At 41.1% G+C, this 13953-nt stretch overlaps 1 protein-coding gene across 1 annotated transcript in view; it reads left to right on the top strand.

Moving 5' to 3' along the window:
- The first annotated feature begins 1045 nt into the window (after positions 1 to 1045).
- med13a (mediator complex subunit 13a) overlaps positions 1046 to 13953 on the top strand; it is a 204798-nt gene continuing 191890 nt past the window's right edge. The window contains 1 exon segment of the mRNA XM_059655412.1: positions 1046 to 1364. Within this exon segment, the coding sequence (XP_059511395.1) occupies positions 1290 to 1364 (75 nt within the window). The 5' untranslated portion in view covers positions 1046 to 1289.

The raw sequence follows: 13953 nt of genomic DNA on the forward strand, positions 1-13953 counted from the left end.
GACTGCAATATCTCAAGAATTCTGTGTGCTTTTCTTTGACTTCCAAATAATGCTACATAAAAGCAGAAACATATTCCCTTCTGGTACTTTTTATTTCTCTCTGGCTGTTGGAACAGGAGTTTAGAGTTTGTGTTTGCAAGAGAATGTAAGGGTTCCATGCAGTGTGTCAATGTTTACATGAGATCCTTGGCACAACCTCTCTTCCTCCATTGTTTACAAATACTTTATATGCATTTCTTTAATTGCTTAAAATGTTAGTTATGTCACTGAGGCAAACAATAAACTTGCTTTATTTGACCCTTTTTGATAGAATGTCTTAATGTAATTTGTTTCCCGATGGATCTTTACCTAAGGAATCTTGGAGTAAATTGCATAGGTTTGCCAGTTTATAAAACAGAATATGATGACTAATTTCTTGCACTAAAGGAGGTCGGTTATCCTATTTATTACATGATTCTAGCGCAAATTTAATGTATCCCTATTTTTGGTTTAAATATAACCCGTGCTCATGCAGGTATATAAATTCTCTCAACACGTGCCTAATAACAGCTATTTTTAAAGTAGTTTTTTTGTGTTTAGACAAGGCGTTAGCACTTCTTGAAACCTTTCATAGTGGATTTATCTGGAGTGTGAATGCTAGGCTAAATTTGAGTCATTGAAATTGAGAACTCTTGAAAATAAGTGGGGAGGGAGGATTAAATGTGGCTATTAACTTACTGTCTCTTATTTTAAAACAATGAAGAATTATTAACCTTGGCTGGAGGAGATGTGGGCTGCCCTCTCACAGCGCTCTTAGTGGCAACAGCTGGGAAGTGCGAGCGCTTGGGGGTCTTGCTCTATCGCGCTCCTAGTGGCCGCAGCTGGGAGATGCGAGCGCTGTGGGGCCGTGCTCTACGGCGCCCCGAGTGGCCGCAGGTTCGGAACTCGACCGCCGACCGCATCACGTGACGGTGCCTCCGCCATTAAGTCTGGGACTGAGTCTCCCATTAAAGGACAGGGACTGAAACAAACCTGAGTCGCCGAAAGAGAGCCGAGTAACTGGGGGGGAGGGAGGGGAGGGAAGGGAAGGAAAGGAAGCGAAGCGAGAAGACAGATGCTTTCACCTCGTTCCCCTCTGAGAGGGAGAGAAAAGAAAAACCAAAAGACAATTACATTTTGCACATTTTAAAAAAAACAGCCTTCATGTGGGGAAAATATTCCTGAGGAGGACTTTTTTTTTCCCTGTGTATTTTTTTCTTCCTTCTTTTCGAAGTGCGTGTTAAATCTTCGTCGACGATGCAGGGATCGTGATGATGAGTTCGTCTGGCTGCTGGGTGGCGAACGGGGCGAGTTTGGAGGATTGCTATTCCAATCTCTTCTCTCTGGTGAGTGATTGAAGCCGCCGTCGCGCAGCCATTTTCAAACCGCGGCCTTTTCACTCAGGCATGGTGGGGGGGGGGGGGTGGTGGAGAGAGTGCGGGGGGGATCTTAAAAACCTAACAGTCTCGTTTTAACATATTTCTAAACCTGTACACATCCACTCTACTCCAGTTTCTCGCTTTAAAAAGTGTTGTTTTTAAATGTTTTCGAAAGAAAAATCACTTTTCCAAAAAAAACCCTTCAATGTTTGGTCAGACGTACAACTTGCCCACTTTATAAATGTCTTTGGGTGAAAATCTGTTTTGTGTCAAGAAACCTACGTAGGCCAAGCGTATAAACTCAAACTTGTCATTTTGCCCCTTTCCTTCATGGCACGCAAGCATTTATATAGAAGATAGCCTTTAATGAACATAGACTTTTTTATTATTTTGAAACTCTGGCCATTTTTCAGTCAAAATCGACACGATATAATTAATAAACGAAAGAAACTGGCGGAGGAGTGATATGATTTTCTTTCAAAGTATCAAACGTCGCGAAGTTTCTAGACTGTCACTCTGTCTGGAACTTTTTAAAGTTTCTTAATGTAATGATGATGAGGGGTTCCATGTAGACTATAGTCTATCCTTGCTTTCCCCAACCCCCACTTTCGGTGGCGAAGAGCAAAAAGGAAGTGTTTTCAAACTTCAGAGCAAGAGCAAAAAAAAGTTTCACAGTGAGAACTTTAGGGCCTCGAGTTTTAACCTAATGTTTTCTTGGGTGTGTGACTTGTTGTTGTTGCGTGGAATGGAAAATCTTCCTTGATTCAAAAAGTGAAGGGAAGTTGTCAAAGATCCCTTTACTTAGACTGAATTTCCAAATACATTGGGTGGAGGATGTATGTATCGGGCACCTTTTTTTTTCTACAGGGCAGCAAAAGTGAAGTGATACGAGAAATTAGACACTTGGAGTTGGGGGGGTGGGGGTGGGTGTGTGGGCGTGGAAGTGTTTAAGCAGAGCAAAACAAGCTTGCTTTGAAGCTATCGGGAAAAATTGGCCAGTACGTTCCTCCAAGCTGACAACTTTCTCTTTTTTTATTGTGTTTAATTTTATCAACACTTTTTGGATATTTGGAAAAGGGTGGTGAAATGGAATGATTCCGAGCCAGTGCTTCCTTTTTTGCCATACGGGAGTCTTTAAATGATTTGGAACATCTTTGTTTTAATTTTTTTCAACCTCTAATTCTTAATATGGCTGCCCAGCTGTCTTCTCAAAGTGATTACAGTTCACTGTTCAGCATTTTTTAAAGTGGAAATTATGGATGGATTGTTTTAAATTAAAACGTTGACGGTGGAAAGCAAAATGGATTTGTTTCTTGAAATCAAAAATGGCCAAGTGCTGTATTGGAAGTAACTTATGGTTTAAAGAATAAAAGAAAAAATTAGGGCTTTTAAAATGTCCCTTTTTTCTTCTAGCCCTCTTTTTTTTTCCCCCCCCCCCCCAAAAAAAACCCCTCAATCCTTCAAGGAACTCTCATTGCTGTGACTCCTGTGCTAATGGATTAAATGTGAATAGTCTTGAGTTGGAGATTTCTTGACTACTGTAAAGAATGCTAATCAAATGGAATCAGAAAAAGTTAATTTTCCACCTGTTCTTCCTAACCACTTGCCCTTACACCCCTCCTCTTCCCCCCCCCCCCCCCAGAAGATGATCTGTTGTCAGACTATTATTTCATCTAGCTGTTAGAAAAATGTTGATAAACACAATGAGGTTTCAAGTAAACTGTTGAAAAAGCCACTTGGAAAGTGTGATCTTCTGGTTGGGGTGTGGATGCTTTTGTTATTTCCTGCATTGGTTTGCCACAAGGTCCTGATGAAATTGGTGAATAATGCTTTGAAGATCTGACCTGGAAGATATTGCTTCCATAAGTGTTGATATAACTGTATAATTTGCATGATCTTGAATGTCTAGTACAGACAAAGAGATTTGCAGTTTGTAGTGAGTGGTGTAGGAAAAGAGATATTAAATTTCCTCTCCCTTTTTTATTTGCTTTTTTCTTTAAAACTTCTCTATGAAGACTTGATGGAGAAAATCGCTTCTTCTCCTGCACTATTTTGATTCTTGCTGGTACTTGGCTCCATGGATATTGGCCCAGCAGCTGTAAGGCCATAAAACATAGAAGCTTAAGTAGGCTATTCACCTCATAAGGATGCTCTGCCATTCAGTGGATGACCTGATGATCCTCAGCTGTATTTGCCTTTTCCCTAAACATTTGATTCTCTGATTAAAATTTGTCTTATCTCAGCCTTGACTACACTTACCAAACCAACCTCTACAACACTGAGATAAATAAGCCCAAAGATTCACTATCGTTAGATAAAATTCCTCCTCATTCCTTTCGTCAATGTGTGACCTCTCTGGTCCTAGATTGTTTTCCCACAAAGGAAGACATCTCTGCATCCACCCTGTCAAGTGACCAAGGTATCATGTATTATTATTTTTCTTTTGAAAAAGTAGCCCCTCATTCTTCTAAGCTCCAGGTGAGTGCAGGCCCAACCAAATCAACCTTGCCTCAAAAGAGCCATTCTTATTGCATGAACACGAACTAGATTTAGATGCTTTCGGTGGCGAACCTTTCCAATGTTTACTTGAATAAAGATTGCATAAAGGATGAAAGTAATGACCTGGTAACTTATTTCATGTGTCAATTGAGGAATTTAAATATTGGTCAGGTTTTAACCCTTTCCACTCTGCGTCGTAGTAGTAGTAGTGGAATCTACTTTGCTTTCCCAAGTGAGCAAACTGGGCCTTGGTTTAACAGCATATTTGACAGATGACATGCCTGCCTTTGTAGTACATGCCCTTGATCATCTTTGATATTTGTGCTTGAGTCCTGGGATGGGACTTAAACTCTCAATGTTCTGACTTGGAGATGAGTGCTACAACCTGAGTCATCATTGATTCACCAGCTGACAATTAAATGTGAGCCATAAATCTTTTTCTTTGCATCTCCTTCCTAATTTAGGAACCCAGAGTCCAATTTTAAGTTGTAGTTTTGACGAACTAGCTGATATCAACACAGACTAAGAATTAAATGTTTTTGAACTGCATTGCTTAATTATGTTTTTTTTAATCTTCATACAGCCTTCTTGGGAAGTTGGCATAGATATTCATACTGGGTTGATCTATATTCTGTGCTGTTCTATGGCTCACTGACTAGTATTCTTTCAGTAACTGATCTGTAGTAGCAGCAGCCCGTGATTGCACTCGTTATAGAATTCATGTAAGAACAACATGCTATGCTGGTTTGCTCTATTCTGATATATTTCTATAATTTTGGAATGAGTCGGCAGCTTGCTGTAAATACACGTTACTGGCAAGAAGCTTGCCAGATCTAATCTTGTGGCTGGTTTGCTGTCTGATGTCACTAATAAAATATGTTGGAAGGTATCCATTAGAAACAATAGGTTTTATATATACTTCCAGACCCTTGAGCTGATCTAGACTTAGCTAGGTTCCCCTGGACTAGACACTAACCAGGTGCTTGCCCAGCTCATCACTTGGGTTCCTGACGTTGGTAGCACCATCTTGACTAAACAGCTGAAGGTGGTTGTAGCCTACTACCTGATGTCAGTGGAGACAGTCTGATCTCTAGGTCAAATGCCTAGGGATGCTGTCATCAGGGCAACCTTGAAGTAAAAATATCAACCTAGAGGTCTTTGTTCTGGTTTATGAAGAAATTGGTTTTAACAAGATGCATGTCCTGCCTGTTCTCTTCGCTTATTTTTAAAAAGCGTGTGCTGAGTACTGCAACTATGAGATTCAGAAGATAGTCAATTGCTGTTTTTATTTAATTGCAGTGTGACATTTATTCTGATTCTTGATCATGGACCAGGTCCCATAGTGGGAGAGATATATCTAACGCTACCCTTTACTGATTGTGCTCAATTATGCTTCAAGATCATTGCTTAGAAATTGATACTGCAATGCCTTATTTCTTGCAATTTTGAAGATAATTGCAGTGCTCCCTTTTAGAAACTTCTTGATCCATATAATGTAGCTATTGACATGAGACTTTTTTTATTGTAAGCAGTGTGCCACAAGGATTTGTGCTGGGTCCACTGCTTATATATTATTTATACAAGGCTTATTTATGTAAATGACTTGCGTGAAATTAGGGATGGTTAGTAGGGTTACACATGACACCAAAATTGGTGTGGTGAACAATGAAGTAGCTTGTGTCAGTACAATGGGACCTTGATCAGTTGAACCATTTGGGCTGAGGAGTGGCAGATGGGGTTTAATTTAGATAAATGTGAGGTGCTGCATTTTGCTAAGGCAAACCAGGGCAGGACTAATGCAATTAATGTTATTAGCCCTGGGGAGTGTTGCCAGACAGAGACCTAATGGAGCAGGTCAGTAGTTCCTTTGAAAGTGGAGTTGCAGGTTGACGCTGGTGAGAAGGTGCTTGGCATGTTTGGTCGTTGCATTGGATATAGATTTTGGGATGTCATGTTTCAGTGTACAGACATTAATGCCACTTTTAGAATACTGTGTACTGGGGCAGCTCTGTGGTTAGCACTGCTGCATTGCAGTGCCAGAGACCCGGGTTTAGTTCCACCCTCGGTGACTGTCTGTGTGGAGTTTGCACATTTCTCCCCATGTCTCTCTGGGTTTCCTCCAGGTGCCCTGGTTTCTTCCCAAGATGTGCAGGGTAGGTAGATTGGCCACGCTAAATTAGTGTCCAGTGACGTTTAGGTTAGGTGGGTCAGGTAGGGGCTGGGCCTGGTTGGGATGCTCTTCGGAGGAGCGGTGTGGACTTGTTGGGCTGAATGGCCTGTTTCCACACTGTAGGGATTCCCTCCATACCAGGCAACATCCTAGTAAATCTCCTCTGCACCCTTTCCAAAGCTTCCACATCCTTCTTCTAATGCGGTGACCAGAACTGTACACAATACTCCAAGTGCAGCCGCACCAGAGTTTTGTACAGCTGCAGCATAACTTCTTGGTTCTGGAACTCAATCCCTCTATTAATGAAAGCTAAAACACTGTATGCCTTCTTAACAGCCCTGTCAACCTGGGTGGTAACTTTCAAGGATTAATCTATGATTTTGGCTGCCCTTTTGACGGGATATTAAATTTGAAAGGGTGCAGAAAAGATTACAAGGATTTTGCCGGGATGAGTGTTTGAGTTATCGGAGAGGTTGAATAGGCAAGGGCTTTATTCCCTGTAGTGTTTTGAGGCTTGGGTGATCTTAGAGGCTTTTAAAATCATTGAGGGCTGTGGATAGGACAAATAGCCAAGGTCTTTTTCCTAGATAGGGGAGCCCAAAACTAGAGGGCATTGGTTTAAGATTTTAAAGTAGCTTAGGGATAACTTTTTTTCGTGCATTTGGGTGGTGTGTGTATGGAATAAGCTGCCAAAGGAAGTCAAGAATTATGGAATCGGTACTGTGTGTGGAAGCAGGCCATTCAGTCCATCAAGTCAGCACTGACACTCAAAAGCCAACCAGACCTCCCCACCCACCCCCGTCCCTGTAACCTTGCATATCCCATGACTAAACCACTTAACCTCTACCTTGCTGAATACAGTGGGCAACTTTGCATGACCACACCACCTAATCTGCACGTCCTTTGGAGTTTGGGAAGGAACGGTAGGAAATCCCCACACTTGTGAAGAATGTGGAGTTTGCCCAGTTGCCAGAGGGTGGAATTGCACCTGGGTTCCTGGTGCTGAGAGGCAGCCGTGCTGCTCTTGTAGTGGTGACAGGCACCATTACACCGTTTAAAAGAAACATGATGGGCATATGAATAGTAAGGTTTTTGAGGGATATGGACCAATTGCTGACAAATGGGACTAACTCACATTGGAATGTTTGGCACGGATGAGTTGGACTAAAGGGTCTGTTTCTGTTATCTCATCCTTCGTTCACCTTTTGACTTTGCTGACATGCTTGCTGGGGCTGGAGTTTGCTGTTGCTAGCTCCTTTTATGTTCAGTCATGGATTCTTCTCGTGAAGAATAAACCAACATTGATATCAGGAGAATTGTGGCTGAGCCCACTCGATCCTTGCAGACCTCAGCAATGAAAGTATTCCTTGGTGTTGGTGTTGCTGTATTGTTTTCATTGGTCACTATCTCAAACTGGAAAAGCAAACAGTGTTAAAGCATATTGACTTTGCATAAGGCAGGGGTCTAACCTATTTCGTACATAAGTCTCTATGCATACATCAACTTGCATTGTTTCTGAGCTGATCCTGGTGTTTTGGATTCAGTCATTTTTATGGACACCACAGAATTGGCAAGGTAAAGGCAGGGCAAGAAAACTCTTTGATTATCATTACTGAAATTGGCAGTTTTATAGTGGGCTTAAAGGAACACACACACTTGCATGAACACTATATACTGTTTAAAGTATGATCCTTTTTTTTGTATGCAAATACTGCAACAAGGTCCTGTGACGACTTTTGTTTCAATGCCAATCTTTCTGGTATTGGTTAAAAAATAAATGTTCATGAGGACATGTGTTTTTAAGGTGAGGAGTAGAAATAATGCAGCATATTTTGTATCTACCTGAACCGGCCGACAGGACCACAGTTTGGTGTCTCAGATGAGTCATCAACATTTGTTCTGCATTGCATGCGAACTCAGTTTGTGCCCAAGTCATGGAGCAGATGCAATGTAGAATTCTGAAGTAGACACTAAGTTGGAATTTGTTTTTTTTTTCCCCAGTGGAATTTACACTGGATTGCATCCAACAGTGGCAGATGCATCCTGTCTCAAACTCCTATAAAGTAGGACAGTTAGGTAGATTTATCCATTGACCATCATGAACATCAATCATTGTTTTAATGTGGCAAGATCCCTTGGTGTTCCATAGCCCTGTGACATCATTATAGAGAGGAATAGTTCAAGATAATCTGGCCTTGACAATTTAAATGCAATTTGTTAAAGGAATTAATGGGTTTTTTTTGTGTAACCTAGCTTTTGTTTTGAAGGATATGAAATATTTTGGCAGTTAACTGGTTCTCCATCAAAATACAATCTCAGTGCAATATTGGTGCCTCATGCCAAAGAAAGTCAGTTAGTTTTTAGATTAGATTCCCTACAGTGTGGAAACAGGCCCTTCGGCCCAACAAGTCCACACTGCCCCTTGAAGCATCCCACCCAGACCCATCCCGCTATAACCCACGCCTCCCTGAACGCTATGGGCAATTTAGCATGGCCGATCCACCTAGCCCGCACATCTTCGGACTGTGGGAGGGAGCTGGAGCACCCGGAGGAAACTCGTGCAGACACGGAGAATGCAAACTCCACACAGTCGCCCGAGGCTGGAATCGAACCCGGGTTCCTGGTGTGAGCCTCTGAGCCACTGTGCAGCCCCATAAAGAAATATGGGCAAGTTGCTCTAATAGTTGTAGGTTGCGTGACGGAACATAGGATAAAAAAAAATTTACAAATATTTTATATCATTCACCTAACTTGGCATGTGGCTTTTTAATGTGTTAGTGAGAAGTTGTCCATTTTGATTAGAGGAATAAAAGGCAACTTGTTATCTAAATGGAGAGAAACTTTATGCTTCAGTGCAGACATGAGTTGCAGAGGGGTAGTATGTAAGTATAGCAGGTAATGAAGATGTGTGGAATGTTGGCATTTATAGCTAAAAGAATAGAATTTTAAAAGTAGGGAAATGTTGCAACTGTACAAAGCTTGAGACTGCATCTAGGATATTGTGTGCAGCTTTGGCCTCCTTGAAGAAGAATGTAATTGCATTGGAGGCAGTTCAAGGAAGATGTATTTGATTAACTCCAGAGATGAAAAGTTTGACTTGAGGGGAGATGAAACAGTTTAGGTTTGTAGAATTTTAGAATGTGAGGAGAGTGCCAAAGGGGATTGACAAAGTAGAAGGAGTGGTTGTTGTCGCACAAGGGGCAATCTGGAATGAAAAGCCTTGGTCTAAATCTAGTGGGTGGCAGGTTAAAACAGTTGAGTTACACTCTGATAGGGGTGTCGTTCAGTGGACACAATGACACTGATAAATTTGAGCAGGTTGATGATCTGATATTTTTTAGTTAGTAATGGGTTGAAGGAGAGTGGTCAGGAAAGTGGTGTTGAGGCCAAAAAACTCAACCGTAATTGTTAAAAGGGTCAAGGGACTGGATTGTCTATTCCTAAAGAATGTGAATTTGATAACCTATAAAGGTGAACATAAAGAATTGTAATTTATGTTGCATATTTTGGTATTTTTCCCTTTGCTTTCCTGACCCAAAATAAATGTCTTTTAAAAATAAATCTCACTTGCCTCTTTCTCTAGTATTTGCCTGTACTGTTTTTGAGAATGTTGTGTCAAGGGGGTGAGAATTAGCTGCTGCTTGCAGGAGTGATGTTTGTGGGCATACCACTCTTTTTAAAAGCCCACAATGCTTGAATATATTTTAATTGTCTTTATCCTTGGTTCCACTGGAATGCTTGCTGTACTCATGACCTAAATGTATTTACACAGGGTTCTGGATGTTGATTAAATACCTTGAACTGAACCATTTTTGCCTCCTTCATTTAGATTACACTTTTTAAATGTACAAAATGCTGAAAAGCAAATTATTTGGAAGGGTAAAATCAAAGTTTGGCACTCTAATTCGGATATTATCTTTTAACCTTAATGTAGCAAATGTTGAATAAAAACCAAAAGAACTGCAGATTGTGTAAATCAAGACAAAAACAAAGTTGCTGAAAAAGCTCAGCAGGTCTGGCAGCATCTGTGAAGAAGAAAATGGTTAATGTTTTGGGTCTGGTGACCCTTCTTCAGAACTTCTTCACAGATGCTGCCAGATCTGCTGAGCTCTTCCAGCAACTTTGTTCTTGTACCAAATCTTGCACTGAGATGTGGCAAGAAAAAGAAATCTGTACTGAACTGAAGGAAAGTTGTTTGGCCAATGTGAGTTGGTTTTCGCTTTTAAAAAAAAATTGACCAAGTTCCATACTTGTTTGCATTTGAATACAAACTTTAAAAAAGTCTTGCCCTGTTTTACCAAGTCATTTACTACTTGCAGATACAGACAGAATATGGATGTTTAAATGATGTGGCCAATAGTAAATGGTATGATAAACCCATATTTCTCTTCTACCTTGCAATCAAATACTGACTTTAGTAAAAGGGTGTGATGTTGAACCTGAGCCATGAAGAATTGTAGGCATTAAACAACTCCATTGCTCACTGACACTTACCTCAAATTATAAATTTGGAAAGCGTAGTATTATTTTTGGAACAGCTCTCCCATGAGCTGAGAATAAGTTTACACAAACTTATGGTTATTGTGCATAATGGAAGGTTTTTTTTTCTTAGCACTTTGTCTAGATAAATTCCAAACTCTTGATGCAAGGAGAGTTTTTATCAAAATATTACTTCCGTTGCAATTTAAATTGCTTTTGCATAGTTACAACTTCGTGGCAGTCTTGACATGTTAGGACCACATGATGCACAAGCCATGTGAGTAAGTTTCTGGGAGGAAATCCAAGTTTGTCACAAAACTTTATACTTGCTAGCTTTCAAGCTAAGTTGTATTAATTATTTTTCTAAGATAATAAAATGTGAGGCTGGATGAACACAGCAGGCCAAGCAGCATCTCAGGAGCACAAAAGCTGACGTTTCGGGCCTAGACCCTTCATCTAGGCCCGAAACGTCAGCTTTTGTGCTCCTGAGATGCTGCTTGGCCTGCTGTGTTCATCCAGCCTCTCATTTTATTATCTTGGAATCTCCAGCATCTGCAGTTCCCATTATCTCTGATACTTAATTATTTTTCTAGTTTTGTGGTGTTTTAAAATTATTTTTGCAGTGAGATTTTGTATATGCATTGCAGCCAAATGAATTGGTGTGCAGCAGTTCCTAAACTAGTAAATTTTTTGTCTCAATGAAGAGACTGATGGCTGACTAATTGTATGTAATTTAGTGGCCAGCATTACACAAAGATAAATTCTTTAGAGAACCTAAGGACTTACTGGACTTCACTAATAGTGGGAGACAAGACATACCCTAGTGGCAGCTAGTGGGGTGGGAAGTGAGAGTACCTTCTGTGAATTTGCTTCACTGAGATTTTACAAAAACAATTCTTAGCCTATAAGATGACTTGACAATGCTACTGTTGACGAGGTGTGCCAGAGTGCACTGAATTTGGCCTACTGTCTGCAATGTATAGTGAACCTAATTTGTCAATGCCTAAAGCACGTTTTGTGAAGGAAATATTTTCCCACATTTTTATTTTAAAGTTTGAGGATGAGCTTTTATAGCTGGTGACAACTGAGCTTCTTCCAAGGGTCACCTTTTTACCAATTTCCTGTTTTTCCCCAACCAATGGAATTGAGGGTACAAAAGCTTCTTGTTTGTTTTTACTTGTATGGTTGGCATCATTTTAATGGAGATGTCATCTGGATCACAATAGACACTGCTGCATTTAAGTTGGAAAGTAGAAGGCTTCAAGCCTCCAGAGAGACACCAATATTAACCTCTCCTGCATGCAAGAATTATGTTCCTTCTGATCTATACTGGACTGTTATCCTTAGAGCCAACTTAGTACCAAGGTGATTTTAAGTGATTTCATGGCACTATTTGAGGGCAGGAATATGGAAAGCTTTTAATTATCTCTTGGCCAACATCATAAAAACAAAATCTGGTCTTTGTTTCCAATGCAGTAAATGTGTGTGAGTTAGTATTTTTCCCTACTTTAAGTATTTCTGAAGTGAAATCAGTGGTAATGTACTGTGAATTGCTTTTTGATACTGTAATGTGGGAGACTCACTTATTTTTAAAAATTATCTTGAACAGTTGGTTAGTCTATTCTACAGTTTCCTCAAACATTAGGAACATCAGAGCAGACTTGGGCTGTTTGGATGGTCAGACCTGAATGAACACTGCCACAATTGATTATCAACTTGAATGCTTTTGTCCGATGCTATTCCTGTATCCCTCTGTCGTTTTAGTATTTAGAAATGTCAATTTCTATTTTAAACAGCTATTTAACAGATTCTGCAGCCCTCTGCGTAGAAAATTCCAAAGATTCTTAACCCTCAAGTTAAAAGATTCTCATCTTCCTCAGTGGCTTCCTCCTTTTTTCTGTATATTTAAATTCTGCCCCTTGGTTCTAGAATCCTCAGCCAGAAAACACACATGCTCTGTCTATTGTTCTATGTATTTTGTAAGTATCAGAGATCATCCCTCATTCTTCAAACTTTATAAAATACAGGCCTATTTTCCATTCTCTCCTTTTGGGTCAATCCCACTGTCTGAGGAACAAGCCTGACAAACTTTAATTGCACTTGCTCTACAGCAATAGTATCCTCCCCGAGTAAGGGCAACAAACCTGTGTGCCCTAATCCCAAGTGTGGTCTTAACTTTTATGTAATTGTAGCAAGACTTTGCTGCTCCTCTCTTCAAATCATCCCTTTGATAAAGGCCAGTATACCATTACCTTAACTGCTTGCTGTACTTGTATGTTGGCTCTCAGTGACTTTTTTATTGGCTAGGACTCCCAGGTTTTATGCACTTCCATTTTCTAATCTCTACCATTTTAAGAACTACTCTACGTAGCTGTGTCATCAAGTGAATGGCCTCTCTTTTCCACACTGCATTCCATCCCACTCATTAAATTTGTCCAAATCTTGTTGAAACTGCTTTGAAGCTTACACTGAACACCTTCTGCAAACTTGGAAAATTTAATTTTGATCAGTGCCTAAATCATTTGTATACTGATAACAACTGTTGGAGTCAAAGTACGTATCCTTGTGTATCCCACTGTTGCAACCTACCAACATGAACGACCTGTTTATTCTGTGATAATGGGAACTGCAGACGCTGGAGAATCCAAGATAATAAAGTGTGAAGCTGGATGAACACAGCAGGCCAAGCAGCATCTCGGGAGCACAAAAGCTGACATTTCGGGCCTAGGCCCTTCATCAGAGAGGGGGATGGGGTGAGGGTTCTGGAATAAATAGGGAGCTGGGGGAGGCAGACCGAAGATGGAGGGGAGGAGATAGGTCAGTCCAAGGAAGATTGGACAAGTCAAGGAGGCGGGATGAGGTAGTAGGCAGGAAATGGAGGTGCGGCTTGAGGTGAGAGGAAGAACAGGTTAGGGAAGCAGAGACAGGCTGGGCTGGTTTTGGGATGCAGTGGGGGGAGGGGATGAGCTGGGCTGGTTTTGGGGAACAGGGGGAAGGGGAGGTTTTGAAGCTTGTGAAGTCCACATTGATACCATTGGGCTTCAGGGTTCCCAAGCGGAATATGAGTTGCTGTTCCTGCAACCTTCAGGTGGCATCCTTGTGGCACTGACAGAGGCCTGTGATGGACATGTCATCTGAGGAATGGGAGGGTGAGTTAAAATGGTTTGCGAGTGGGAGGTGCAGTTGTTTATTGCGAACCGAGCAGAGGTGTTCTGCAAAGCGGTCCCCAAGCCTCCGCCTGGTTTCCCCAATGTAGAGGAAGCCACACTGGGTACAATGGATACTGTATACCACACTGGCAGATGTGCAGGTGAACGTCTGCTTAATATGGAAAGTCATCTTGGGGCCTAGGATGGGGTTGAGGGAGGAGGTGTGGGGGCAAGTGTAGCATTTCCTGCAGTTGCAGGG

The sequence above is a fragment of the Stegostoma tigrinum genome, chromosome 27 (assembly GCF_030684315.1).
Source record: "Stegostoma tigrinum isolate sSteTig4 chromosome 27, sSteTig4.hap1, whole genome shotgun sequence".
NCBI lineage: Eukaryota > Metazoa > Chordata > Chondrichthyes > Orectolobiformes > Stegostomatidae > Stegostoma > Stegostoma tigrinum.